Below are 22,415 nucleotides of genomic sequence, written 5' to 3'. Positions count from 1 at the left end.
ATTCAGCTTCATTGGGGTCCACAAGTTCTCATGTGATGAGAGCGGGAGAAAAACTGTCAAAGAGCAGCTGGAGGGGGAATCAAGAGTGTGATAGCAGTGGGGACAAAGTGCCAACACCCCCTTCCCCCAATGTTGGGGTTCTGCTCCAAATGGCCCCTGCTCCCCACTTTGGCTGCTATTTGGTAAAACAAAAAGCTAAGCACACAAGGGCCAATCAAATGCTTGATATCATCTCTGGTTTGCACCTCAGGAAGTCTGGGCCTGGTCAGTGCCCAGAAACCCACCTACAACACCTTGAGTTCCATTATGGAAACAAAGAGATAAGTGTATTAAACAAAGCACATGAACAGCCTCGCAGCAGTGGATATAGGTACCACTGAGAGGGGTGGAGAAAACCCTATTCTGTGCTAATCTTCCTCTTTGGAAAAGAAGTGTTGGGTACACCTGACACCCTTGCTGGCTCGCTTAGAGTGATTGGCATTCAAGCACATCAGGCTAAAAACAAGCTGTTCGGGGGAACTCCAGCCTCAGAAGGGCAAGGCCCCTTCCAACTCCGAGTTCTGGCCGAGTGAGAAAGAAAAGAAGCAGAGAGCAAAGCATGCTGGGATGACTCACAGAGGGCCGTACCAAACTGAGAATGTCTGTTCATATCCACCATCATAGCCAGGCTCCCAGGAAACATTGGCAGAGGTCATGGAAACAGCGATGCGCACATTGCCTGGGGCATGGGGGCTTGTGCCTGAAAACAGGGAAGAGGGGGAGAGAAAAAAGAATGAAACTGTTTAAGATGCTGAGGGGAAATGATTAGAAAAAATATTGTTGCACATCAAATTATAGAGTTATTTTTTAAAACTGGGGTGGGGAACCTTTTTCAGCCTGAAGGCCACATTCCTGCATGGGAAATCTCCCAAGGGCTGCATGTCAACGGTGGGTGTGGCCAGACAAAGACCACTCTCCCTCCAAGCAAGCAAGAGGTACCATCAGAACTCAAGGACATATTACAACCAGGTAAAAGCAATAGAGGAAGGCACAGAGCATGGCCTGGGAAGGTGTGGCAGAGTCCAAAGGGCTAGCTGAAGTGGCCTGAAGGGCCACGTTCAGTCCCTGGCCCTGAGAGTCCCTGGCTGCTGCTGCTGCTACTACTACTACTACTGCTACTACTACTACTACTATCTTTGAGATCACTACTGTTTTGAGATCATTAGTGTGTTTAACAATCCTTGCGATAATTTAGTCAAATTTTCTAAATTTTGGTAGCCTGCCCTATATTATACATTCTATTATCTTCATATTTCTTATTTTCTGTCCTTATCAGGACAAAGTACCAGGGCAAAATAAAGAGAGAGCACATAGCTGTTAAGAAGCAGAGGAACAGAGAAGTGGAAATTAAAGGGCCAAGCAACCAGGTTCAAAGATGGCAACCTAGTTTTGGAGAGGGTGTCACCATGCAACATCAGTAATTTTGACATTATTAATTTGAGGGCAGGGGAATGCATCAGCATCAGCAGCATCCAGTGGGCAGCTTCCCTCTTTTCACAACCCTTGACAGAAACCTCTTCTGCTAATAGTGCAATAGTCTTTGTCCATTGGAAGCAACACAAACCCATGGGTCACTTCATGAGAATGTGAGCAGAGCCCTCCCAGAGCAGGAGAAAGGCCCATCTGGTCTAGCATCCTGTTCTCACAGTGGCCAACCAGGTGACTATGGGGAGCCAACAAGCAGATTCTGAGTGCAACAGAAGTTCTCTGCACTTGTGATTCCCAGCAATGGACATTCAGAGGTCTCCAATAGCCGAAGCAGAATGCAGACACCATGGCTAGTAGCCATGGATATCGTTATTCAGTGTGAATATGTCTAATGCTCTTCTACAGCTGTCCAAGTTGGTGGTCATCACTATGTCTAAAATGGATACACAACCAGTCCATGCAACATGTACTTCAGGGAGGTTCAGCTGCTCATACCATTGCATCAGTGTGGTCTGTGTGCTGCATTGGGGCCTGTGGACCTTCCAGAAGCACATCCATTATCTTTAAGAAGATACGGTACATTATTTATTATAGATCTATGTAGACATGACTGCTCACCTACTCCACATTATTTCTAGATAAAATAGAGTGTGATCCAGGGAAAATTCAATATTCTAAAGCCAAAGAGAACCCCTTAGTGATCAAATAATTATGAGGTTTCACAATTCTCCCTCCTCTGCATCCCCTCCACATATATGTTTGGAGGTTATATTGTCATATGAGAAGCTGGGCTTGCTCTGAAGTTGCCCCAAAACTATGGAATATCCTTCCCTAGGAATGTCTGCTAGTCTCACCCATTTGATTTTTTTCTGAACAGGGCTCTGCAGTCCACCTTCTGGTAGGAAGAGGATTGTGCCTCTACCCTTTTGCTTATCTGTATAAGGAAAGAGGCAATGCTTTGGAAAGGTGCAGGTGAACCAAAGCAGTAATCAAGGAAGCACAGAGGATGTGGGTCCATAGGAAGCTGTCTTATACAGGGTCAGACCACTGGAGCTACTTAGCTCAGCATTGTCTACACTGGCTATTGGCAGCTTTCAGACAGGGATTCTTTGCCAGCCCTACTCAGGAATTCAACTTGAGAGGTTCTGCATGCAAAGCAGATATTCTACCACTGAGCTATGGTTCTTCACCAAAATCTGAGTAATTGGGGGCCTGAATCCTGCTAGGCCCTGACAAATATTGAGGCTGAAGCCATATATGTGTCTAGACTCATCATTTGCAGGTGAGAAACTTGCACCAACCAACAAGAAAGGATGCTCCTTTTCTTCCCCTTCAACCCATCTAAAGAGATAGCCAAAATAAAATTTAAAAAATACAAAAAAAGAATTAAAGAGCAGATTTTAGCAACAGGTTCATTGGAGCATGAAATTAAAAGAAAAAATGATCTTCTCTTCCTGGGAACCATCTATGACTCAGCCATGGCATTTGCCACAGAGATCATCCAAGAAATATGAGCCTCCCTTGACACAGAGAAGCACATCACCTCCCTCCAATTATCCATTAGCCACTCTGCGGGCTGTAGGCTCAAACATTTTGACTCCTAGAGCAAACAGATGGGACAGTTGAAAAGTCCACACAATGAAATCATTGAAAAGAGAGGCAAAGAGAAGTTGGGGAAACAGCACTCAACCCAAAACATAGGGTGATTGATTGGCATTTTTTCATTCAAAGGTGGCAGAACAGTATTTTCTTTTATCTCAAGTCAAACTTTCAAGAAAACATGCTTCCAGATGAGGTCACTGAGATAGCACTAACGGGTGATATCTGTTGTTTTCTAAAGAAACTTATCAGATTTCCCCCAGAAATAGTAAATAAGGATTAGATGGGTGGGGATACATACTGCCATTTTAATGTCAACAACACTATGCAGATGTTGCAAAACAAAACAAAAAACAAGAAAACCCTTGAATTCATGAGGAACCCTGATTCTAAAATAAGTCGCCATCATTCCTCCCTCTTTATCAATCCCCAGCGCTGGATCAATTATGCATCAGCTAGGAGCCTTTATGAACCTGATGGTGCCACCAGACCTTTGCTAGCTGGCTCTTTTCAAGGAAACATCAGTATCTGGGAATTTTCCTTGTCCTCCAGTATGGATCCAAAACTAAGTATCTTCTTCATACACACAGAGGCCAGACTTTCTAAATATGGAGATCAGCCTCCGTTGCACTTCTCCTTTCTCCACATACCCTTCATTCCCAGCATGCCTTCTCCTAATCCATTCTTTTCCTATTCTGGAGACACTATCAGCTGTGTTCTATCTAAGAAGCCAGCCATGAGCCACCCCTCCTCCTCAGCAGACTCTATTCCATTCTCCTCCTCGCCACCAACATTCAGACATCCTGTCCTGTTTGGTTGTAACTTCTCATTAGGATTTTGTTCAACATTTCTCTTCATTCCCTTTCAATTGCAATGGTCAAGGGAGAACTGCATTCCTTATTACAGGTATTTCCATCTTCCTGGATACCACCACCACCTGCTCCAGGGGCGTCTTATCCATAGAGGCTAGTGGCGCAGGGCGCCAGGGCGCCAAGTTCTGAAGGGTACCAGGGAAGAGATGGAGGCTGGACGCGGTGCCTCCCAGCATCAGCTCGCCATCCTCACCCGCCTCCGCCATGCAGCACCGTGCCCGGAACCTCCACCTACCATGGCCACCACAGTACAAAGCGGCCAGCTGAGCCGGAAGCCAGCCTCTTCCTCTTCCCCACCAGAGGAGCTGCCCTGCAGTCACTGCCCGCCTCCTACAGCCCCGCAAAGCTGGGAGTGCGCCGGCAGCGCTGTCCCCCCTAAAAAAGGTCGGCTACTCTGGAAAAGGGGGGGGGTGCAGAGGGATCTTTGCACCACGGCGCCGGATATGCTTAAGACGGCCCCAATCTGCTCAAGAGACTTGTCCACAAAAGCAGATCTGCTATTTTCAGAGCCATCGGATTTGGGGCGGTTCCCAAACTGCTATAGCTTCAAGGTTCAAAAAGCACAGGCAAGACTATTTCACAACTACTGTAATTCAGTCACCACTTAAAAACAGTGCTCCAGTGGTTGAGAAAGGAGAGGGGGATCCTTATTAAAAACCACAAGGTCCCCTTCCTGACTCCTTCAATTTTAGCCTAATCATCCCCCCCCAAAAAAAAACCTGTTACAAAATTGCACCTTTAAGGGGCTGCCATGAAATGTATTTTGAGCACTGTAATTTTATTTTATTTTATTTTATTGCAAGCCACACTATTACACATTCTTATCTGACTATTTCTCGCAGGTCATTCTTGTGAAATGTTACCATCCATAATGTGTATGTAAAGGGTTAATTGCAAGAGCTTCAGAACTCTATGATGTCACTCTATGATGTCATGTGCTCTGTGGCAGTTATGGCAGTTGGTACCTTTATGGCAGTTAGTTGAACAGTCTTAACAGTTAGACCAGCAGGTATGCTGCGTTGTGCTGGTATCTGCCTCAGTCAGAGTTTGTCTGTAACAATTTAATCTATGTAAGATGTTTTAGCAACCTATGTATCACCTACCTGCGTTGTGTATTTAATCTGCAACTGCAAGTACACTAAGTAAAAGCTTTAAACTTTAAAAGAGAGCATCTTGCGTAGTTTCTATAGGAGGGGGAAAGAGAACTAATAAACAGGTCGAATGACCCAGGACTGTCTTCCACAAAGCTCTGCTAAATGGGAACTAGAGACTAATTCCCGCAATTCTGAACCACCATTGCTCTGCTGGTTTAACAATGCAACTGCTCATTCTGATTTTTTTTTTCTTTCTCCCCACCGTTATCCACAATAGCAAATATAACATTTTTCACTCCAGGAGAAGAAAAAACCACAAACATCCATGGCATCCCCCATTTGGCCATGCCCATGAACGCTTCCAATCCATTCCCATACCTACCGATGACAGTCAGATGAGTGCTAGCAGTTATGCTTGTGACTATGTTGGTAGCGACACATTCCCACTCTCCGTGGTCATCCTTACTGAGAGATCGGAACTGGAGGCTGCCACTTGGAAGGGTGTTGTGCTTGCTTCTACTGGGCTTCCCTACCTTGGTCAAACAACAGAGAAAGCACAGGGGAAAGGAAGGAGAAATAAAGAGAGAGAAAACACAACTCAGAGGCATGTCGCAAGGGAAGCAGAGTGAGGCGACACGGTGCCAATGCTGCTAGCACAAACTGGGAGAGGGGTGCGATTCTGGGCCCTTTCTGCAGACACTTGGAGGCATCTTTGGCAAAATCATTGGCCAGAGAGGTCAGCTCCCAAAAGGCAGTATGAGCAGGTAAGGCAGGTGTGGAGAAAGGAGCACAAAGAGGTACAAGGCAGAGCTGGAGAACCAGCAGAGATGAGGGAGCAGGCAAGGACAGAGCAAGGAATGGGCATGAGGGTGCTTCTGCTGCACAGATAAAGTGGGGTTTGGGCAGGGGACCCCCTTCACAGTGGACAACTTGAAGGGTTGCCTGGCTCAAGTCCAGTTTAAATGAGAAAGAATCATAAGAAAGAAGAGCAGGAACAACCCTGAAGTTACACATTCTCAATTAGCAGCTGGTCAGCAGGCTGAGCAGAGACACAGGTAATCAACCCATAGTCTGCTTCCTCTACAGTGAGATGTACAAATTTAGAAATAATTAAAACAGAAATCCAGTACATCTATGAAGTAGCACATGTAAATCTGCATCTACCACTCTTCTTTGAGGGTGGGTTGATGCATTAATTTTTCTTAGCCACTGTTATAGGAATTCTATGTGCATAAACTTACAAGGCAAACACATGCATAAGTATATAAACTGCGTGTCTGAAATAGTACAGGAGAGCAATCCTGAAACCATTTTGACTCTCCCAAATTGACCTCAAATGTTTCTCTGCAAGGAGGAAGGAAATGGGAAAGCCTCCCCCTTGTCTTTTGCCAAAAAATCCTGTCTGAAGGGCGTATCTGTGTTTAAATAGGGTGAGCCTGTGATCTGGATTCAGGAACTGAATATTTACCATCACAAAAGAATGGCCAGGATGCCCAGATAAAAGCAATCAGTGACATTAGGTATCCTGGCAGACAGGTTTTCTGCTGTAGACAGCCCCTTCAGTGATGTATGTATGATGTTTTGGGGGGTGGTCTTGAGCCACAGGGGAGGCAATTTTCAAATGTCTATGTAAGAGCTTGCACACCATTGTTCTAGGTTCCTCTCCTCCCTCCCTGCGTGGGGTGAGTGCGGCACCCTGTTGCAACAGTTTAATAAAGATCATGCTTACTAGCTGCTTTGCTTCTCAATATACTCTGGCTGGCCTCTGTTATTTTCTCCTACCAATAGAGAACCTACTTAATGACTCTATATGGGCTCTTATATACCCCATAAGGGAAAGGGAGCAATATTTTTCTTATAACAGTCACCTTAAGAGGCACCTGCTTCTGACAACTGGTAGAGATGGCTGTGATGGCTGGAAAAAAGTACCCTAATGTTCCTGCTCTACTACCCCACTAGTAGAGCACCTGCTTGAGTACAGCAGGCTTCTCCCTGCAGATGTTCACCCTCCAAAGGATGCAGGTCAGTGGGGTCAGGCAACAAAAAGATGAAGTGTTCCGTGTGACCTGAATGCCTGCATAATTCTGCAACAACTGAAGGCGGCCCACCTAACAGCTATGAACATTACATAATTGTAATGTATGTTTAAAAAAGACAGTAATATTTGGGAGGCGGAATAGATGGATTCTGGGATATGAAACACTGAGTGCATACATTTATCTGCACTATGACTTTAAACCACTTCTAGGCCAGTTTTAATGTCCATGGCTCCCAACCCAAGGAATCCTGGGAACTGCAGTTCTTCAGGGGTCCCTTCAAAAAATATCCTCCACACCACAAAACTACAGTTACCAGAATTCTTTGTGGAATGGGTCAAAATGTCATGACAGCTGATCTGGTCACTGGTAGATAGATATTCTTTTGCACTCTACGTACTGTTGCTCAGTTTAAAGCTTTAGGCCGCTAGAGGGAGCTACGACACCATGGATCTCACCTGCATTCACCCTATTAATATCTGGTTGCATGATGAGGCAATCACTCTGTTTCCCTTGAGTTTCAGGCAGTGCTGTTTCCCAAAGAACAAGTATGGGAAGCCCCACCATCCCTTGCCACCAGCTGTGCTTGGTGGGGATGATGGGAGCTGCAGTTCAGCAACACCCTAAGGGACAAAGGTTCCCTGCATCTGCACCAGAAGAGGGCCGTAGGGTGATGTTTAGGGTGGCACTTGGCCATGGGAATCACTTTAGCTGAGGCAATGGACAAAACAGATCTCCCCCTCCTGACCTCTGGCAGTGTATGTTGCTTCTGCTTGTCAAAAAGAAAGAAGAGGCGGTGCTATAAGGAGGTACAGACAGTCCAAGCAGCAATGAAGGGACACCCTGAGGACATGAGCAACTGTCTTATACTGGGTCAGACCACTGGGTCCACCCAGCTCAGTTATGTCTACACCAGGCATAGGCAAACTTGGCCCTCCAGATGTTTTTGGACTACAACTCCCATCATCCCTAGCTAACAGGACCAATGGTCAGGGATGATGTGAGTTGTAGTCCCAAAACATCTGGAGGGCCACGTTTGTCTATGTCTGGTCTACACTGACTGGCAGCAGCTCTCCAGGTTTTCAGACTCTGTGTCTTTCCCAATACTACTTGGAGATGCTGTGGGATTGAACATGGGACCTTCTGCACACAAAGCTGATCCTCTACCACTGAGCTACTCCCCTTCGCTGAAGGTTCTGGGGCCCAAGTCCAGATGTGGAGCACAGCTAGGCAAGCAGCAGTAGGCTAGGACTCTTAAGAGAGTCAGAATGGGGAGAATGCACAATGGAAGATCACAGAAAAATGGGAAAGCTGATATCACTTGGTGGCTTTGGTTTGGACCTTACCCCCTGCTGAATCTCTCACAGCAGACACAAAATGGGAGAAAGCCCTTGTCCATTTGCTAAGAGTCAAAGCTTGAGGGAGGACACCCAGTGGGGCAGCAGCTGAACGAGATATTTTGGGGTGGGAAAGCTCAGAGCTGCTACGCTACTTGTAAGAAATATGCCTCCACTGGAGGTATTTAAGCAGAGGCAGGATTACTATTTCTTAGGGCTGCAAGATTCCTGCATCAAGCAAAGGGAGTGGGACTAGATTACCTCCCAAGGTCCCTTTCAACACTAAAATTGCAATGCTCCTCATATGAAAGACTGCTGTAGTTAAGAGACAGCATCCTCCTGACTGTACTCCAGCTAGGAACATGAAAGAATTTTGAGTTTTGTTTACATTTTAAGGAGAAACTACCAAATTTGCACATCTCAAGCTGATGCACAGAACAAAAAGCGGCTATCCTAAAAAATTCACACTTCCCCAAATTCTGCAATGCGGTTGCCCAAGCAATCTGTCTAAAATGTATATATTAAGGGAAAGTGGGAATAAACACACATATATTTCATTAAAATAATGAACAAGAATGCATTTTGTTTGGGGAAATTGCTTGCAAAAATGTGCACACTAGTAAAAACTGAGTACAAACAAAGGTGTATTAAGAGATATTTGTACTCAAATGCTGACAAGATTTTCAGGAGGACACCCCCCCCCCAAAAAAAATTGCAAATTGCTGGGGAAATGTAGAGAACTGGATTTAAGAGTAGAAAAATGGAAAACAGAGAGAAGCAAAACTAATAGGTTCCTTCATCTGTAGCTCCAGCAAATAATGGTTTGATCTGGCAGTATGTTGCAAAATATTAGCACAGAAAGAGGCAAGTCTGTCCCATGGACTGCACTGGGGCAACTGTAGCACTGGAGGGAGGGGTCCACAAGGGGGGGGGCTGCAGTAGATACCGGAGTGAGTGGAGAAAGTAGGCAAGTGAGAGCCAGTGTGGTGCAACGGTTAGAGCATCAGACCTGGGAGACCAGGGTTCAAACTCCCACTTAGCCATGAAGTTCAGTGGGTGACCTTGGGCCAGTTGCTGCCTCTCAGCCTAACCTATCTCATGAGGTTGTTTTTGTTTTTTTTCTGGAAAAGTTTTCAATTGGCAATAATCGCGCCTTGGATTAACCTCATTGGCTACGATACTGCCACTGCGCAAAGCTATCTCATGAGGTTGTTGTGGGGACTAAATGAGGAGAGGGGAAACCTTGAGCTCCTTTCAGGAAAGGTGGGATATGAATGCAATAAAGAAATGAATAAAACAGAGCGGCTCATTTTGCAATTGCTGCTGTTGCTGGCTGACGGTGGCTAAGGTTTCTGCAGCTTCTAAGGCTTCCTTGCTAGGAGCTGGGTCTCTCCCCCACCCACCTGCGGGACGGGGGCGGCAGTAGTACAGCCCGAAGCGAAGCAGCTGAACCTGCAGTTTTGCTCTTACCGGGACAGAGTGTGGCTTCTCTGTCTGCAATATTCATCAAAAGCCAAAGGCACTGCAGATTTTTCTGGCAGGCCGGGTACCTTTCTCCAGGCGATGGCAGGAAAGGGGTCTCCTGCAGCAGCACAGGGTATCAACAGCTCCCTCCCTGCCTCTTGTCTGTACTCCCAGCCTGGTAGCACCGTAAAATAGGGCGGGTCCTGCAGCCAGGGATGGAAGGCAAGGGGAGAGAAAGGCGGGTGGGGGAAATTAAAAAATCGAACAACTCTCATTGAACGCACAGCCAAAACCTGCATTTAAAAAATCTGCCATCCAATTACAGAACTTTTAGCCAGTTAATGAGTCTGCCAAAAGCCAGATGGTTAAACAGATTACATTGACATACATACAATCACTGACCCATGTAAATTCACGGATGAGACGGGTGTGCAATACCTTCTCTGTGTTCGTTCTCCCTTCGCACAGTCTCTCCCACCAACGCTTAGCTGCTCACAACGCTCATGCAAGCATGCAGCTTGCTCGACTTGGTTTGCACGATGCTCTCGTGCGCACACACTCACATTCACTGTCCATTTCATGGAGACAGTATGTAAGAGCTGCCCGACGCTGGCAGATTGACAGGTCATCTTCTCTGCTGGATGCCTCCAACTGACAGCACCATCTCCTCCTCCTTGACATTTGCATGCTGACTTTTTCAGCTTCTTAGAAGGTGGATTGTTATAGTATGTCATATCACTGGGGTCCCCACAGGCATCATGGTGCACTCAGATACCACCACCCCTTGGTAGCTGCCAGATCCTCATGCCCCTCCCCACTTTATTTTTTTAAATTAAGGGTTCTTCCTCCTTTTTTTTTTTTTTTTGCATTTTGCAGTTGTTAGGTTGATTTTATTAAAGGGGGCTGCCTTTTTTAAAAAAAAAATTGCTCGTTGGGCAGGGAGGGTCTAAGCATCACCAGATATTGGTCCCCCCCCCCGCCCCCATGAAATGGATACTTGTGGTGTTTGTGGCAGTTTCTTAGACTTCCAAGGGGGCCTCTGAGCTCAAAAGGGCTGGGCATCTGTCTTCTATCACATTAGCAACAGAATCAGACAGACTCATTTCAATCGAATGAATCTAAAATTCCTTTAAATCAAAGCCTGTGGTCTCACTTTAGGTGAGCTGATCTGATTTGGGGCACCCAGAGAGGCTCTGTACTGTGCCCCCGCACACCACACCGAGCCAGGAGAGCTTCGCAACAGTCGTCTTGCCATCACAGCTGGCATTTTGTTGATGTGGATTGCATCCAAAGTTAGGCATGTTCAGTGCAATATGCATAGTTCACAAGCTTTTCAGAACAGCAGTATATCAAGAGGTGAGATACTAGCTGCCTCTGGTTCTTCCCAACTGTCCCTCAGAGTTATTGCATCAGGCTGCTGAGCTTGAGGGAGAAGCAGAGCAATTCAACTGCCTCTGTTGAGAGACCAGACACCTTTAGCCTTCCCTCAGATGTCACCTAGTAGTAGCCATTCCATCAGGCTATGTGGACCATTTGCATTCAAACTGATTAGTATAAGCACTTTAAGAACTGCTGCCTGACCTGTGGGGGGGGGAGTTCTGCCCTCCTCCCTCCCTGTTCCTTTTTCCTTGTGTGCCATGCCTTTTAGAATAAAAGCCTAAGGGTACGCAGTGCCACACAACTTCTCTTTCTTTTGTGAGTATGCTGCTTTGTGAGCCTCTTCAGTTAAAGAGAAATAATGTTTAAAAAGTAAATAAATACCTTCAGTACGAGTCGGGCAGGGGGGGACTGGCCCATTGTACCCAGGGCATTATAAGGCACGCAGGTGTATGTGCCAAGAGCTTCTTCCGTTGCCTCTTCTATTCGAATTGAGCCATCTTCCATCAGACTCCAGCCAGAAAACTGCACAGGCAAGAGAGAAGACTAGACACATTGCAGTTTTTGAGTTTCATATGAGATATAGGGCTGTTTTGTGTTTTTCTCTCCGCTTAAATTATCTGGTTGAATGTGTAGCCATATATCTAAGTGTAGATGCTGCATAGACTGGAACAGCAATGAACCCCTCCTCTTCAGCTGACATTTCAATATATACTTTGATGTAATGCTTTTCATTTGTCAGTAGATGTCACTACAGGGCTGTTTGCACCACCTAGTGATTCAGGGTAGAACTACACTAAACTTAATATAACTTGTAGTTGTAGGATTCTGTTTTAAAGACTTTTCCTTTAAGACAATGGAGTTACTGTAGCTGCATTTTGAGGGGAAAGACCAATTCTTGAGGTGTGAGAGAGGAGCATTTTAACCCTGTCCAATTCTGCATTTTTCCCTTCTGGAAGTTCTCCCCTGCCCTGACCCCCTGCAGACACATGGGTTTCACCTCTGCAAGTGAAATAATATGGGTATTTAAGGAAATTTTGAGTGGATGCCTAAGGACTGTGTCATGGCCAGGAGCTGATTATGGGAAAGGGAGTTAGGAGCAAATCTCCCCTAGGCACCTAATTGGGATTAAAGAGTTCCTGGTCTAAGCACAACACATTAAATACAGGAATGGGGGTCTAGTCTGTCCAGGTATCTGTTCTGATTCAGGTTTTTGGTTCCCAGGCCACACAGGCCTCCATCTCTATGTCCAGAAACCTCTAATGCAGCAATGGGGTCAATGTTGCAAATTTCACAAACTTCTGGAATTCTGGCAGAGTGAAATCACCCAAACTTTCCAGAATGGGAACAAGCAATTCAGCTCATGCTTAATTCAGAAACGTCCTAGCAGCTGCCAGATCCTCAATGTCAGAGCTTGGAAAGTTCATTTTTTTTAAAGCAGCTAATTCTAGTTCTAGGTGAACGTGTCCAAAAAGAAATTAATTCCAGTTCATGTTGGTCCCCCTTTACAAAATGAACTATCTTGGCTCATGTTCCATTCAAGTTCATCCAAATGATCATTGGCAAAATACTTTTCAGTATTCACAATGTTACAAGCAGCTGTGCTGAGGCATACGGTGTACTTCAAACAACTAAAACAACAACATCAAAATATGGACACAGTGGGATGTGAATAGCTTAATTCATTCCTTCAAACAATTATCATATTTAAGCTTAAAGGCCCCCAAAATCCAAAGTTAAAAAAAGAAAACCCATATGTAAGAAAGTTGAAGGTTTTAACTGGAAGTTGTTCAAAGTTCCATCCTAAAACTTAATCTACATTCAATTCACTCAAACGTTATGGGGGCAACTTTCAGGTGTTGTTCAGAGGTCTCTGAACTAATTCAGTGGACTTTTTTTAAAAATTCAAGCTACTTTATTCCAAGCACTGTATAGAAGAGAGAGAATGAATTACTGGAGTTAGAGCCCTGGTCCACAGTTCTTTTTTATTTTTTTTCTTAGGGGAGGGAGGGAAGCAGGAAGAAAGATTCAAAGCTGCAGCTGTAAAACATCAAGAATCACACCTAGCAAATGCTAAGGAAGAGGAGAGAAACAGGACAGCAGTTCTTTAGATTTGTGGGGGGGGGGGGAGGATTCATAAACCAAAATCCCCTTGTCAACATTTTGGACTGCATTTGTAATCCCTTTGTTTCTGTCTGCTGGGAGATGGTCAGTTATCATAATTGGCCTATTTGGATGGCACAGATGTATCGCTTCGGGGAAACATGTTGACACAGAGCCCTGCTAATGAGATGTGGACAATTCCTCCTCCTGGCATCAGCTTGAATATAGCTCAGGTCAGTAGTGCTCAACAAAAACAAAGTACCCTAGGATCACCAATTATTCCCATCATCATGATGGCTGGGGTGCAAAATCATCCCATACCAACCTAAGTGCCGGCCTCGATTCCAGCATACAGCAACTTATTCCACAGTAAGCTACCATTGACTGTAATTTCGAGGGAACATATGCTCGCTCTCCTCCAAAGGCCAGGGAAGGTCCACATTCAGCCCCAGTGCCCACCCCACTTAAGGGAAGGCATTTGTGCCAGATCAGATCAAGGAAGGAGCTAGGTATGTAGAGGGCTTAGGGTACAGGGCCACGACACCTATGTGTATCCATGTATAGATCTTCCTTTGGAGTATTAAAGTGGTTGATAGAACATGGTATCCCTGGCACGGCACTTAACAGTATGAATCACCCAGTAAGCAAGACTAGAAATGTATTTTTTAGGTTTAGGTGTTTACAAGTGGGGACTGGGAAGAGGCAGGAAATCCAGGGCCCTGCAGAAAAGAACTGGGCTTCCTAACAATCTTCCTGGATGACCAAAGGATCATCTGGTGCACTGCTGCTTCTCCAGCTGTGGCCAAGCAGATCCCCCCAGCAAGCTTGCAAACAAAGCAGGACTAAGGTATCCTTTGTTGCCTGCTCAAAAACATCTGAGATCTCATGCCTCTGAATAAAGCATCGTGCCAAACATTGGGTCCCTGGGAGGGTCATTTCTGGTGGTCAGGTCCTGAGAACAGGAGGAGTTAGTATCCATCCAAGCAGCCCAGTAGCAGCTGTGTTGTCCAAAACAAATCTAGAGCACCAATCAAGGGTGGCAGGAAGGGCAGGAGCTTAGGGAATATCCTTGTACCAGAGAGAAGTTCCTTGGAATACAAAGCAAACACTAAGGCTATGGCTTTAAAAAGGTCCTGGTGGGCAGGAATTGGCTTATGGGAATCAGCTGACTCAAGAGTTGTAACAGGCTGGGATTGCAGCAAAGATGGTGCCTGAGCTACAGTGCTGGAGCCATGTGAGGGAACACAGGAAGCTGCATTATACCAAGCCAGACCATACGTGCGGTAGCAGGAGCCACCACAATGAGTCCCACTAGTTCAATGGGACTTTCCCCCTATTCTCCTTTCCCTATGTGCTCCCCATTGGCTCTGGAGGGGTCAGGGGAGCATGCAGTGGGAGTAAGCAGGGGCACCATTCCATCAGGCAAGCAGAAATGCATACACTGATGGTACATTTGTGTTAGTGCAACACTGAATTCCTTCCCATTTAGATCAGGATTGCCTACACTGACAGGCAAAAGCTCTCCAGGATTTCAGGCACACTTCACTCCCAGCCCTGCTTGGAGATGCCGGGGATTGAACCTAGGACCTTCTGCATGTATAAAGGTAAAGGGACCACTGACCATTAGGTCCAGTCGTGGCCGACTCTGTGGTCATCTCGCTTTATTGGCCAAGGGAGCCTGTGTACAGCTTCCAGATCATGTGGCCAGCATGACTAAGCCGCTTCTGGCGAACCAGAGCAGCGCACGGAAACGCCATTTACCTTCCCGCCGGAGCGGTACCTATTTATCTACTTGCACTTTGATGTGCTTTCGAACTGCTAGGTTGGCAGGAGCAGGGACCAAGCAACAGGAGCTCACCCCATCGCGAGGATTCAAACCGCCGACCTTCTGATCAGCAAGTCCTAGGCTCTGTGGTTTAAACCACAGCGCCACCCGCGTCCCCTTCTGTATGTATAGCAAATGCTATACCACTAAGCAACAGACCTTCCCCTGAAAAACATGCAACCCTGGCACCATGCAATAATAAGTTATCAACATGTTATGAACATAACTTCTCATTGTATCTTGGTAGAAACAATCCATGACAAGATTATGGTAAACATGTTTCGTCACTCAGCTTGAAATCTAGATTGCTCATTAATACATATATATACATTTCTACCTTGCTCATTACAGAAATACATTCTGCTGATGGGAACACCCTTACTTGGGGCAATATCTGCTCAACTGGAGCTCGGGGGGGGGGGGGGGGACATTTGCCGCACAGTGTGGCTGTAGCCAGACAGGGGAATATTGTCACCTTCCTGCATGGCTGAGGAGGGGGTGGCTGCCTGACGCCGCCCTCCACCTGGCCATGCTGGACCCTCTAAAAGAGTGGATATTGACCACAATCAGGGCATGGGCATGGGGGTTGTGCCCTGCCTGTCCCTAGGGTATTTAGGAGGGTGACCTGGAGCAGGCCGCCCTCTTGGTTGACCAACACATGAATTACCACCCACCCAGACAGTTAGAGGCCTGCTCAGTGGGGGAGCGGGCAAGTAAGGACATTGCTATGGTTAATTAGTCACCATATTCAGGGCCAAGGAGCAATTTTCTTCTACAAGCAAACGGGCCAGCTTGCAGACTTTCACCCAGTGCTGCAGGAACTCACCATGAACACCTCCTTCATTCTCTTAGAATGACAATGGTGTCCACCTGAGAGGTGCTGGAACTGAGTTCTGGTTGAAAAAAAGCCCTGCTTTCGCCTACCTCATAGCAACTGTCACAACTTTGGCATATAAGGCATTGGGCTGGATCCTTAGTCACACGAGTACCCCGTTAAATGGGTCTAGAAAGGGTGACTCTGTCTGGGAATCCACAAGGAGACCGATGGGCCAAAACACCTCTCCCAATGGTGGGCCTATGCGAAATCGTGGCACCTGACCTATATCGGGAGTGATTCCCCAACACTGGATCAACCCATTGGGTTCCTATCCTCCACATCAGCCACAGACATCATGTGTCTGTGGTGGCAAATAGTGGGCATGATCCTTCTAAACATTGGGCATAATGAACCCTCACTGATTTCAATGAGTGAGCTAAGCACATAACAAGTATCTTCCCTGTGGAAATCCACAGGGCTTCCAAGTGCTCAGCTTTGGCTGGATTGTACCCTTCCCTGATCATCAACACTATCATGCCTAAAGTTGAGAATCACATTAGTACATGACTTCCCTGCACACACACTCCATTAGAAACAGTCAGAATATAATCTTTAAACTGTTAATATTTAAAGGAAACTCTAAATATTGAGTATTTTGTTTAAATATTTAAAAGAATGAAGTCCTTGATAGGATTTTTCAAACCAAGGTAATAGCAGGATGGAGTCTCATTAAAGAGGATCTTTTAAGCATCCCATATATAGTAATATCTGCCAGATGACCCGTTATACTTCCACCAGTGTTAGATTAATGATTCTCATCTCCCACAGTGACAAGAGGAATAAACTCCCTATGAGACCCTAGATGGAGAGATTGCTGTTGATTAGATTGAAGAATCCAAATTATTGTTCTCTTCTAAATGCCAAGAGACTTTCACATGGTGTGGGGAGGGGAGAAGTGCAGCATCTTCGTATGCAACAAGGGTGTCCTAGCCAAAATTGACAGAGATCACATGGAAGGCGGTGGGTCAGTGGGTCACTAATTGGTAAAAGGCATTCCTTACAGGACAGGTATTCAACCAGTAGGTTGGGACACCCAGGTGGGGGCTCTCACACGCTGGAGGGGAAGCTGGAAGATCCTGAGAAAGGACCAGTCCTGACTTTTCAGCTTTTTCCAGCTGTTGCTGCCATGTTGGAATCCAGCTGAGGCCAACCAAACCAAACAAGAAGAACTACATGCGGTGTTTGGGCTAGAACATGTTCTTCTGGTAAGACACCCGTTTTTTATTTCCAAGAGTTCTGCAAAGTAGCAGGAGAAGGGCAAGTGTCTTTTTCAGTAAGAAATATATTTCTGACCAACTGTATGCCTCAGCTTCCTATGTACTGATAAACCTGAAGCAAGGGACATATCTATGGAGCAGGGGCACTGTTCACTTTCAGTTTTCATCAGAAAATCTAACTGATTAATGAACAGCAATCCTATGCACAATTAGTCAGAACTAAGTCCCATTGGTCTGTAACTTACATTCTTTGTCTGCTAGGGCAAGGGCTCTTGCCCTAGCAGACAGATGAGGTTTAATGTTGTGCAACAAAGGAATCAAACACAATGGATGTGCTAGTGGAAATTCATTGCACAACAGATTGCACCATCTGTCATGCAACAAGGTTACTAGCAACCTGCTTATGCATTTGCTTGTGCGACAACAGTGAATTTCTTCATCGGAACATGTATACAGCTAAGAGGCATTAACTTAGTGCTACACTGGATGCAGACCCATTGAGTTCAACAAGGCATACTCATAGCTAAGCAAGTATAGGATAACAACCAAAACCTAGTTTCAACCAGGATAATTAAAACAGTGTGATAGATCAAGACCAGATCTGGGGAGATTCAGCTTCAAATCTCCCACCAACACTACTGAAGATTGGTCGCTATCTCAGCCTAGCCTACTTCATAGGGCTTTTGTGGGGATAAAACAGGAAGGGAACAATCTTGCATGCCACCCTGAGCTCCTTGAAGAAAAGTCCAGATGTTAATGCAAGTAATAAACAGCTGAAGTCCTAAAACAAACAAAATCATACACAACTAAGAGCTCCTTCTACCTTTTCAATGTGCAGAGGGCGTCCATCTTTGTTCCACTTGACCAGGGTAACCGGGGGTTCCGCCTCAACTGGGCAGCGAATGTATCCATGTATCCCCACAGGAACGTATATGACGGGTGGCATGTTGACCACACGGGCAGGATCTGGGATGGGATAAGTCAGAAGGGATGAAGAGCTTTAAAATATGAACCCTCCAGACAAGCATCAAGCTTGTACCTTTCTACTGTGGCCTAATTGAACAGAGGTCAGCAACGTTTTTAATAATGGAGTCCAAAACCCCACATACTAAATCAGTAACATTCATAAAACTCTGGCCTCCAGAGACCTTTATCCTTGTGCTCATTATCTCTGCCAGTTCCATTAGAGCAACACTTAGCATTTACACGGACCCTTACGTCACCAAAAACGTTTTATCTCAATCTATCTGTGCTAAGCTCTAGGAGCATGGAAGCATTTTTCAGTCAGGCGGGAGGGAGGGAGAAGGAGAGGGAGGGAGGGAGAGAGAGAGAGAAATATAGGCACACCCCCCCTCCATCTTCTCTCTCTCTCTCTCTCTCTCTCTCTCTCTCTCTCTCTCACACACACACACACACACCCATGATCAGCGTTAAAATCCTTTGCCATCTTACTCAAGAAGTAAAATAAACCTTTCCCAGTCAACATTTAGCAGGTGCAACTCACACCTTTCCCAAAGTTGTTTGCATAAAATTTGAGGAAGGATAGTTATGCTATAATTAAAAATGGGGTAAGGGATAACAAGGTTACCCGCTTTGGTACATCCCACTGGGAGTTAGATGGAGTGGAATTTGAGGTGTACTTGAAGGTCCCTGTTCAAATACAATGAACCCTGTAACCATAGAATCATAGAGTTGGCTCAAAACACTAACCATCTGGTTAACAGCCAGATGCATTCACCCATTGCGCCAGGTGAAAGAGAGAGGGGGGGGAGGGAGGGAGAAAGAAGGAAGGAAGGAAGGAAGGAAGGAAGGAAGGAAGGAAGGATTTTGATCAATTTCTCCATGTTATTCTTATTTTATTTTTATAGCTGGGAAGCTGGGTTGTACATCATCAAGCTGCCACCTAAAATAAAATAAAAATCAAGGCTACAGTAAGGTGGGAGCTCCCACTCAGGAGAATGAAGAAGAATTCTGGGTAAAGCAGAAGAGAGATTCAGTGAGCACATACCGGTATTCAACAGCGCAATTCTAAACATGCCTAGGTTTTGCAGAATTTGAAAGGGGCTACTTCCAGGTAAGTGAGTATATGATTGCAGTCCAGCTTTTTGTAAGCGGCATTATACTTCCCCTTCCTCTCATCCTGCCTGCATCTCCCCCCCCCAAACCTACTCCTGGAGGTTGGGGGACATTCTGGGACAGATTTGGGAGGCATGCAAGGGGGCTGCAAGGGGGAAAAAGGAAGTCTTGTTGTGCAAGGAAGCTTCCCCTCACATGACATTGGATATTGCTCCATGTTTCATCCCTTTCCCCCCAGTTATTAAAAAGATACCATATCTATACCACAGCCTTAAACTGCTTAAAAACAGTCATTCTCTCTCCACAGGGAACTCTGGGTATTATAATCCTGGGTGGAATCTCAGCAACCAGTGGGGGTGGGGGGAGGAAAAACATATATTTATCTATATGAAAACTACCACATTCAGAGAACTCTCAATTGAGCACAATAATAAGAGAGGAATCAATTTTCAGTTTCATTATTTAAAAAAAAAAACATTTCCTTTTTAGTTCTAGCTGTTGTTGTTAACCCAAGAGGTTTCACTGCTGCTTTGGATAAAGAAGTTGCCTGTAATAGACAGAACATGCAGTGCACCAACAGAAAAGGGATTTTTTAAAAATTAAATACTAGATATTACTTTTTTAAAAAATAAAGGGAAGGAAGGCAACCTAAAGTAATTTGCTGGGAGTTCTCTGCTCTGGCAGGGACACTCTGATCGGCTGGAGGAGTATAATTGGAAGGGAACAGGAGACAGTATTAAAACCTTTAGTTGCATCGCTAAGGAAAGGAGGCTATTTTGGAACACATGTGGGGGGAACATAAAAGACAACAAAGATGAGGAAAATACCTGACAAACAGTTATGAACATCGGAAGCTTACTGTGAGGGAGGCTGCTGGTATACTGTCTGCACTGACTGGCAAAGACTCTCTGGTCTTCCCCAGTTTTGTGGGGAGATGTTGCGGATTGAAACTGGCACCATTTGCATGCAAAGCATCTGATCTACTGTCATGCTATGGCCTTTTCCTAAGAGTTGAGGCCAAATGAGCATGATCTAGCTCACCACATGACAGTGGGTCCTTGAACCTTGGGATTAACCAAAAGGCTTAGCCATCGCCAAACAGGATGCTTATTCACAGCAAGATCTGAATCAGGGTCATAGCACCATTGACAACAATTGGCTAATTTTGCATCATGGTGTGCCTACAAGTACACCCTTTATTTTCCTTCTCTCTCTCTCTCTCTCTCTCTCTCTCTCTCTCTCTCTCTTTCTTTCTCTCTCTCTCTGTATTGGTGGTAGATATAGGGGTGTGGGTTTATTGGAGAGAATGGCACAGCTGAAACATGAGTTGCAGAATGATTTGGGACCAGTGGCATAGGATTCAATTTTTAAGTGCAGGAGCTTATCATGACAGCTTTCGTAGCCAACAAGAGTTCAAAAATGCAGACATCACTGACAATCCATGCACATGTACACCTTAAATAGCAGGTGTATTTAGCACAATACCCATTTTGTTAGGATCAGTTGACATCCTTAGGCTAGTGAGTTGGCAAAGGGTGGTGAAGTGATTGTTAGAGTGTTGGTATTTATTTGGCTGGGAAGACCTGGGTCCACAGCATTGGTCAACTATGCAGCATGACTGTAATCCTGCAAGCAAGATCCATTTGACTCAGTGATACTTAGTTCTGACTTCATAAGCTCAAGTTGTAAAACATACCGAGCTTTAACAACAGATCTTCTGACATTTGAAATGCAACAGTTGACTTCTAATCAGAAATGGAAACAATCTTGCAAGGAAGTGCCATGAAGCAGGAACCCCATCAAAGAAAAAGAAAGAAGTGCCCAGCCTCTGCTTCACTATTTTCCTTTATTCCTCTGATGCTAATCTGTCATAGACCATAGCAAAACTTGAAACCCTCGATTCCACCTCATTAACTTGCCTGAGCAAGGAGGGCCTGTCAACTACCCATGTGGTCCAGCACATGACACTATCACTTCTGCTCTGGGAGCAGTGTTTTCCCTCTGCCCTTGTTTGTACGCCTCAAAATCACTGGGGAGCAGAGATGGGGGGCAGAGACAAATGCATAGCACAGTCAGTTCTAAGTCAGCACCTGAATCAAGAAATCTGTTTAGCACAGAGCTGGAACAAGGGGATAAGGCAGAATGGACAGGAAAGCAAGTTTGCAGAGACCAGACCAGACAGGGAAAGACAAAAACTGACTGAAGGGAATACTTGGAGTAAGGCTGGAGGAGCACACAGGCAAGGCCAAGGCCTGTCTGTTGCCTAGGCAACAACTCAGGCCTCACCTGGAGGTATTTATAGCCAGACCAGGCCAGAAGGAACCAATAAGCTGACACAGGGCAAAGCCACACCAGAGTCCAGGAGGGCAACAATGTCCTTCCTTCTACAACAGTGACTGGGTTCCTCTCAAGGGGCTCCAGGACACTGCCATGAGGTTCTTGGTTCAAAAACTGGTTGATTGCAACATCGTGCCTGGATCCTGCACCACAGTCCTCCAAATCTCATCCTCCACATCTTCCTGTGTCTGCTCCCTTGCGCTACTTAGCCTTGTCCAATTAGCAGTATTACAGAACAGAGACTATAACCTCCTTTTGCATCCTCCGCTTTCTGGTCTACTGACTATTTGGGAATTCCAGATTCATTTGCTTTTGTTTTTCTCCTCCCCTTCCCTCTGGTGATGGGGGTGGGGAGCAAAAAAAAGGCGACGGGTAATTCCTAGCGTCAAACCAAGAGTGATTGAATGACGCCACCATTGTCAGGGATTTTGGATCCCCCTGCTTCTGTGATTGATGGGAACAAGTCAAAAGGAGGAGGGAGGGCATTAATCCTTATTATTCTGGCTTTAGAGGGTTTTGTGTTCGTTTCTTTTTGCTTTCCAAATTTGATAGCCTGCCAGGGACAAAATTAAAAAAAGAAAAAACCCACACAACAGAGGTATTAAAGATTAAAAACCAAATGATTAAAATCCATAAAAGAGCCTTGCATATTCCCATGCAGCAGTGTTCCAGCGGCACTCAGCACATGAATTGTGAACGGGAGTAAGATTCTCCAGAAGGAGAGGGATTTTTCA

The 22,415-nt window shown here is 45.5% G+C and overlaps 1 protein-coding gene and 1 long non-coding RNA gene across 7 annotated transcripts in view; one reads left to right on the top strand and one right to left on the bottom strand.

Annotated features, from left to right (window-relative positions):
* Positions 1–22,415, bottom strand: part of IGSF9B (immunoglobulin superfamily member 9B) — a 122,233-nt gene that overhangs the window by 32,390 nt on the left and 67,428 nt on the right. For 5 of the 6 annotated variants that reach the window (XR_014151721.1, XM_081843056.1, XM_081843060.1 and 2 more), the window contains exons 8-12: positions 18,092–18,234; positions 11,631–11,771; positions 9,956–10,072; positions 5,415–5,565; positions 616–739 (exon numbers count right to left, since the gene is read on the bottom strand). Coding sequence is in view for 5 of the 6 variants with exons in the window: in XM_081843056.1 (XP_081699182.1) it covers positions 616–739; positions 5,415–5,565; positions 9,956–10,072; positions 11,631–11,771; positions 18,092–18,234 (676 nt within the window). In the remaining variant the exon portion in view is untranslated. The remainder of the gene's footprint in view (positions 1–615; positions 740–5,414; positions 5,566–9,955; positions 10,073–11,630; positions 11,772–18,091; positions 18,235–22,415) is intronic. The other variant, XM_081843057.1, reaches the window with a different exon arrangement.
* LOC309331170 lies at positions 5,636–8,981 on the top strand. The gene is made up of 2 exons (XR_014151747.1): positions 5,636–5,796; positions 8,802–8,981. It is a non-coding gene; the product is annotated as an uncharacterized lncRNA (long non-coding RNA).

The sequence above is a fragment of the Podarcis erhardii genome, assembly GCF_964252035.2.
Source record: "Podarcis erhardii genome assembly, chromosome: 16".
NCBI classification, from domain to species: domain Eukaryota; kingdom Metazoa; phylum Chordata; class Lepidosauria; order Squamata; family Lacertidae; genus Podarcis; species Podarcis erhardii.
Note: the sequence above shows the minus strand (reverse complement) of the source record. Positions and strands in the feature narration are given on the sequence as shown.